This window comes from Anolis carolinensis, chromosome 6, assembly GCF_035594765.1.
Source record: "Anolis carolinensis isolate JA03-04 chromosome 6, rAnoCar3.1.pri, whole genome shotgun sequence".
In the NCBI taxonomy this organism is placed as follows: domain Eukaryota; kingdom Metazoa; phylum Chordata; class Lepidosauria; order Squamata; family Dactyloidae; genus Anolis; species Anolis carolinensis.
In genome coordinates this window covers 26,816,481-26,823,233 of record NC_085846.1, presented here as the reverse complement: position 1 = coordinate 26,823,233, position 6,753 = coordinate 26,816,481, and the positions used below count along the sequence as shown (strand labels likewise).

Sequence of the window (6,753 nt, the reverse complement as noted above, 5' to 3'; positions counted from 1 at the left end):
GTCCTCAACCCGCTTGGAAGGGAAGACAACAGAGGCCCCTTCCACACAGCTGCATAAACTCCCTCATTTTCTGCTTTGAACTGGAATATATGGCAGTGTGGACTCAGATAACCCAGTTCAAAGCAGATATTGTGGGATTTTCTGGATTATATGGCTGTGTGGAAGGGCCCTGAATACGACTCTGAAAACAAAGATGCGCACAAAACGGCCTGGAGCATTTTAGACTATAAAGCCATTTATTTCATCTATGAAAATAATGTACAATAAATAATTTGCATTTGACTATGAAAGCATTTCAATAAATAAATCTACCTCTAAAACATTAAAGGAAGGAAGCAAAAGCTCCGGCTTCGTTGGTCATTCTTCCTTCTATTTCGTTTTTAAATTAAAAAACAATCTAGACCTCTTGTTAATAAGCTTCCTGAGAGATTCACTTAAAAAAAAACATATTTTTTTTTCAAAATTTGCCTGGAAAATTTCTAACCTGGGTCAATAGGAATGGACGAGGGGAAAGTCGAAATGGTACTTATGTTGGGTGGATGGATGAGATATTTCGAAGTCAGTCGGTTTCTCTTCTTAATGTGAAAAATATCTCCCGATTTCATTTTATTTCAAATCCGGGGGGGGGGGGGGGGGGACGACTTGATTTTGTCTCCCATGTTGTGGGATACAAAATCAACGGAGATAGAACCAATATTTGAGCACAAATATTAAAATGTGACAAAATATTTTTTCAAGGACTGGATCCATTAAACACACACACATATATGGGAATCACTGGATTGCTGTGAGATTGTGAGGTCTGCTGGAAACTAGTCAATTGGGGTTTATATATTTGTGGAATAATGTCCAGGGTGGAAGAAAGAACTCTTGTCTGCCTGAGGGAAGTGTGAATGTTGCAATTGGCCATCTTGATTAGCACGGAATAGCCTTTCAGCTTCACCACCTGGCTGTTTCCTGCCTGGGGGAATCCTTTGTTGGGAGGTGTTAGCTGCCCCTGATAGATTCATGTCAGGAATTCCTGTTTTCTGAAGAGTGTTCTTTACTTACTGTCCTGATTTTAGAGGTTTTTTTTAAAATCCATAAGCATGTGGACGATTTCAACAAAAAAGGAGGAAATTATGAAAATGAACAAATTCTGGCTACAAGTATTTTTTTTTTAAAAAAACTCCAAAATCAGGACAGTAGAAAAAAGAACAACACTCAGAAAACAGAGGAATTCCAGACATGAATTAACAAGGGCCAGCTAACACCTCCCAACAAAGGATTCCCCCAGACATTAAGCAGCCAGACGTTGAAGCTGAAAGGCGATTCAATACTAATCAAGGTGGCCAACTGCCTGCAACATCCATACCTGCAGACAAGAGTTCTTTCTCCCACCTTGGACATTCCACAGATATATAAACCCCAATTGCCTAGTCTCCAACAGAACCCATAATCTCTGAGGATGCCTGCCACAGATGCAGGCGAAACGTCAGAAAAGAATGTTTTTGGAACATGGCCATAAAGCCTGGAAAACTCACAGCAACCCATATTCCTTTCCCTATGGAATGAGTCGGGAAAGGGAAAGGATAATGGTTAGAAGAGGGTGAGAAATCATTCAGGATTGAGATGGTTTGAGGGAGAGCGGATGTCTGTGCTTTTGTCTGTGTGTCTGTGTCATTCACAGGGGCCCCTAGAAACCCAAGGCAGATCAGGAAGGAAGAGAAAAAGGACGAGGGTTGCTCTCTTTACTGGAAGTCCAACTGCGGCAGATCGAGGGTACAGAGGGTGCTGGTGAAAAAGTCCAGGTCTTCCACGGAGAAGCTGACGGGGCTGTCTAAAAAGCCTTGGAGGGTGGGAGAAAGACCCCCGGGTGTTTGGGGCTCCACCGCGAAGAGGCTCAGGTCTGGAGGCAACAAAGGCGGCTTGGGGCTTCCCAGGAAGGCATTGTCCGGGGAGGAAGAGGAAGAGGAGGAAGGGCGAAGCCCAGCTGTCCCGTTTGGCACCTCCTCGGCGCCCCCCTCTTTGGTGGGTGTCAGGTAACCAGCGGGGGGCCCTGACGGCTCCGTGTTGCCTGGGTAAGGAGGACAAGGGAGCTCCCCAAATGGAGAGCTGCCCCCCTCCTCCTCCTCCTCTTCCTCTTCCTCCTCTTCTTCTTCCTCCTCCTCCTCCTCCTCTTCTCCTTCTCCTTCGAGGATTTCTTTGTGCTGCGTTTGCCGCTTGTGCTTCATGCGGCGGTTCTGGAACCAGACCTTCACTTGCCTCTCCGTCAGGTCCAGCAAAGCCGCGATTTCCACCCGGCGGGGCCGGCAGAGGTATTTGTTGAAGTGGAACTCCTTCTCCAGCTCCAAGAGCTGCGTGTTGGTGTAAGCCGTCCTCAGGCGACGGGAGCCGTTGGGTCCGCTGCTGTTGCTGGAGTCAAGGAAACCCTGGCCATCTTGAGGGAGGAAAAAATAAAACACAACAATCCTGAAATACATTCAGCAAAGAACCCTACTTTTCCTTCCCCCTCCCCTCCTTCTCTGTTCATCTAGTCTTAGGGCCTCTCCACACAGCCCTATATCTCAGAATATCAAGGCAGAAAATCCCACTATATCTGCTTTGAACTGAGTTAACCAAGTCCACACTCAGATAATGTGGGATTTTCTGCCTTGATATTCTGGGATATAGGGCTGTGTAAAAAGCCCCCTAGTAGCATTTCCTCTTGACGTTTTGCCTCCACAACATATTGAGCATCTCTTAGAATTATTGGGAAACTTGCAGAGGTTTTTGTGTCTCTTTGGTGGATCTCAGGCTCTGTGGGGACATCACACACATAGTGGAGATCTTACATGCAGGATAGTTTTCTGCAATGCCAACAAATAAGGGGACAGGACAAGGCTGGTTTCAAATATCTGGATTTGGAGAGAACTCTTGTTTGGAGAAGGCCTTTTCAAACTGGATCTATACTGCCCTATATCCCAGGACCTCGAAATATATAGCATTGGAGACTCAGGGCCCTTCCACACAGCCCTGTGTCCCAGAATATATCAAGGCAGAAAATCCCACAATATCTGCTTTGATCTGGGTTATCTGACTCCACACTCAGATAATGTGGGATTTTCTGCCTTGATATTCTGGGATATAGGGCTGTGTGGAAGGGCCCTGAGTCCACACAGCCATATATCCCAGTTCAAAGCAGAAAACGTGGGATTTTATTTAACTGTGTGGAAGGGGCCTCATATAATCTAATTCAAATCAGATAATGTGGGACCAGATCCTGGGATACAGGGCAGTATAGATCTAGCATAAGAAGGCAGGCAGTGTCCTCGTCTTACGCCAGCTGTTTCCGACTTAGAGTGGGTTTTCTTTGCAAGTTTTTTTCAGAGAGGATTTGCATTTGCTTTCCTTTGAAGTTGAGACAGTGTGAGCTTCCCACGACAGAATCTCCAAGTCGCTCCAACCAGGACACCACATTGTGTCTCAACACCAAAGGAAGACCAAGAGCCCACAAAACCCAGCGTCTCTCTACTAGATTTCAAAAGAGTTTGGCTTGTATGACCCATCCTCCACCCTTAATCTGCTCTGTTCGGCTCCCCCTCTTAGTTTCCTCATAGTTAAGGGCCAAAGACACAGAGATGAAGGAAGAGAAGCGGAAAGGAAATGGAGATGAGAGGAAGACAGAGGAAAGCTTGTCTCTCCAGCTATGGCACGTTCAGATTCTCAGTTCTTTCAAAGACGGGTGGAGAAGAGAGGGGCAGGGAAATGAAGGATATATACCCTCTCTTTTCTCCACCAAACTGGCTTGCCTAGAGGGAAGGAGGCTGAGACAGGGCTCCGAAGAAACTAGTTATTTTGAGATACCAGCGTGTAGTTGTTCTCCCCACCGCCTTCCTTATACACACACACACACACAGAGTCCTGAAATAAAAATATATCAAATACAACACATCACTACCACCCTTCTTAAAGAAAAAATAGCATTATCTCCGAAGTATCTTCTGTTCCTCCAGCGCACAACTACAACCACAAACAGGCGGTATATGTACTTCATACCATAGGGCCAAAAGTCAATGCCATGGATCGAGGTGTATTCATTTAAAATCCTGATTAAGGATGGCTAAAAGGAAGAGAAAACGAGAGGAAGGAAGGAAAAGAAAAGAAGTGGAAGATGAGAAGGAGGGAGGGAGCAAGGGAGGAAAAAATGAGAGTCACGTCCTAACCGGTCTTTTCCCCAGTTGTTTCTTTTGTTTGGAGTTTTTTGTCTTGAAAACCTGGATGTCCCAGTGTGTATCTGAATAATGGTTTTCGTCTCTGATCAGGTCTGCCCAGCCCTAATTTTCTGATTCAGCATTTACCCCCAGCCCGGCCCTTTAGTCTGCCTTTTGCACAAGTCCTTGCCCAGCCCTCTCTATTCTGATCATGCCCACCATATTTTTACTGGTTATTTAGGTTGGTTTGATACATTTTTATAATGTTTTTTGTACTCTGCTCGTTTTAATTGTTTTAATTAAATTGTTTATATGTTATTATGCTTTAATTGTGTCTTAGCTTGTATTCTTTGTTTATGCTAGGCTTGAGATGGTGGTGGGATATAAAAACAATGCTATTTATTATTATTATTATTATTATTATTATTATTATTATTATTATTATTATTATTACCTCCTTTCCCAAGTTTGCATATGTTTGAAATACTAAGGTTTGGGGAGGGGGCACCCCAACGTTCACCCTTTACCCGAACTTGTAGGAGCACTGGTTCTTTTATATTATTTCACTCCTGATTGAGGATGGTCAAAAGGAAAGATGGAAAGGAGGGGAGTGGGAGGAAAGAAAGAAAAAGAGAAGGAAGGAAGGGGGTAGGAGGAAAGAAGAAAAGAAGGAAGGAAGGAAGGAAGGAAGGAAGGAAGGAAGGAAGGAAGGAAGGAAGAGAAGACACAGAAGGATGGAAGGGAAAGGAAAGAAGGAAGAAAGGGGATAGGAGGAAAGAAAGAAGAAAGGAAGAGGATAGAGAAGGAAGGGAAGGCGGTAGGAAAAAAGAAAGGAGGAGGAAAAGAAGGAAGAGAATGAAGGAGGGCGGTAGGAGGAAAGGAGGAGGAAGAGAAGGAAGGAAGGGAAGGAGGGTAGGAGGAAAGAAAGAAGGAGGAAACGAAGGAAGAGAAAGACGGAAGAAAGAAAGAAAGAAAGAAAGAAAGAAAGAAAGAAAGAAAGAAAGAAAGAGGGAGGAAGGAAGGATGGAAGAGGAGGAAGGGGGTAGGAGGAAAGAAAAGAGGAAGGAAGCCAGGGATGGAGGGTAGGAGGAAGGAAAGAAGGAGGAAGGGAAGGAAGGAAGGAGAGGAAGGGGTAGGAGGAAAGAAAGGAGGAAAGAAGGATGAGAAGGAAGAGAAGAAAAAGATAGAAGGAAGGGGGTAGGAAGAAAGGAAGAAAGAAGGAGGAAGGAAGGAAGGAAAAGGAGGAAGGGGGTGGGAGGAAAGAAAGAAGGAGGGAGAGAAGGAGGGTAGGAAGAAAGAAAGAAGGAAGAGAAGGAAGAAAAGAAAAAGAAAGAAGGAAGGGGGTAGGAAGATAAGAAGAAAGAAGGAGGAAGGAAGGAAGGAAGGAAAAGAAGGAAGGGGTGGGAGGAAAGAAAGGAGGAGGGAGAGAAGGAAGAAAGAAGGAAGAGAAGGCAGGGAAAGGAAAGTTAAGGAATGACATAATGGGGGTGCAAACCTCCAACCTGCCTTTTTCCCCAATCGTTTATTTTGCTCTGAGCCCTGAAAGGTCCTTGCCCGCTTTCCCAGGAATTCGTAGGTTTGCAATAGGCAGATGTGGGGCGAGGGCACCCCAAGGTCCCCCCACTCCCTGCCTTATACCGACCTGCAGGGGAAGCGGCGGCGGATCCGGGCAGGGAGGCCGGGAAGGCGGCGGCGGCGGCGGGCGAAGCCGAGGCCGGGCCCGGGCTGGCTTTCTTGGCGCCCTTCTTCTCCTTCATCCAGGGGAATTCCCCGGCCAGGGGGGCGGCGGGGGCGGGGGGCGCCGTCGTTTTCGGGGCCTGCCCGTGCCCGTGCCTCCGTCTCTTTTGGCTCCTTGGCGTGGGTTGGCCGCTACTGCCATTGCTGCTGCTACTGCTGCTGCTGCTGAGAGAAGAAGGATCCAAACCGAGGAGGCTTTGCTCCGAAGGAGGAGGAATTAACGTCCGTGGCTCCTTGATTGATGAAGTTTGAAATGTCTCCAGGACAGCGGGAAGGGACGTCAGACACTCCGCTAGCGACGGCTGGCTGTTTATGAAGCCGATCTCCCTCTCAAATTCAAAATTCATGGCTTTTTCCAGGGGCCCAGTACAAAAGGGAGGGGGAATGGAGGGGGGGGGAGAGAAGAGAGAGAAATGCGGGTGGGTGGGGAGGCAGCGATTGATCTTCAAGGCCCTTCCAATATTTTATATCGCCTTAGTATTAATGTTACTTGCCGTCTCCTCCCCCCTCTCCCTGCCCCCCTTTTCAAAAAAAATATCTTATATTGCAGATAATACAAGCGTATGGGGACCTTGCTCTATTAAACTGACGAGCAAGGATAAATTGCAGCCAATTCCTGGTCACGTGGCCTGGCTTGCCCAATAGGAGGGCCGGTTGGCTTGAAAACAGGTTTGTTTTGGATGCATTTGAATAATAATAATAATAATAATAATAATAATAATAATAATAATAAATATACCAGAAACCTTTGGAGAATCTCTGACATTTATAGTGTTCTCTTGCTTATATAGGATGAGTCCTAGGGAAAATGCCAAGAAAAGTGGGTTGCTGTGAGTTTTCCGGG

The 6,753-nt window shown here is 46.2% G+C and overlaps 1 protein-coding gene across 1 annotated transcript; it reads right to left on the bottom strand.

Annotated features, from left to right (window-relative positions):
- Window positions 1-214: 214 nt before the first annotated feature.
- On the bottom strand, window positions 215-6,475 carry hoxb2 (homeobox B2). Its single transcript, XM_003222652.4, has 2 exons — window positions 5,815-6,475; window positions 215-2,419 (listed from the first exon to the last, which is right to left on the bottom strand). The coding sequence occupies exons 1-2, from the start codon at window positions 6,254-6,256 to the stop codon at window positions 1,731-1,733; spliced, it is 1,131 nt and encodes a 376-aa protein (XP_003222700.1). The 5' UTR covers window positions 6,257-6,475; the 3' UTR covers window positions 215-1,730.
- Between the last annotated feature and the right edge of the window lie 278 nt (window positions 6,476-6,753).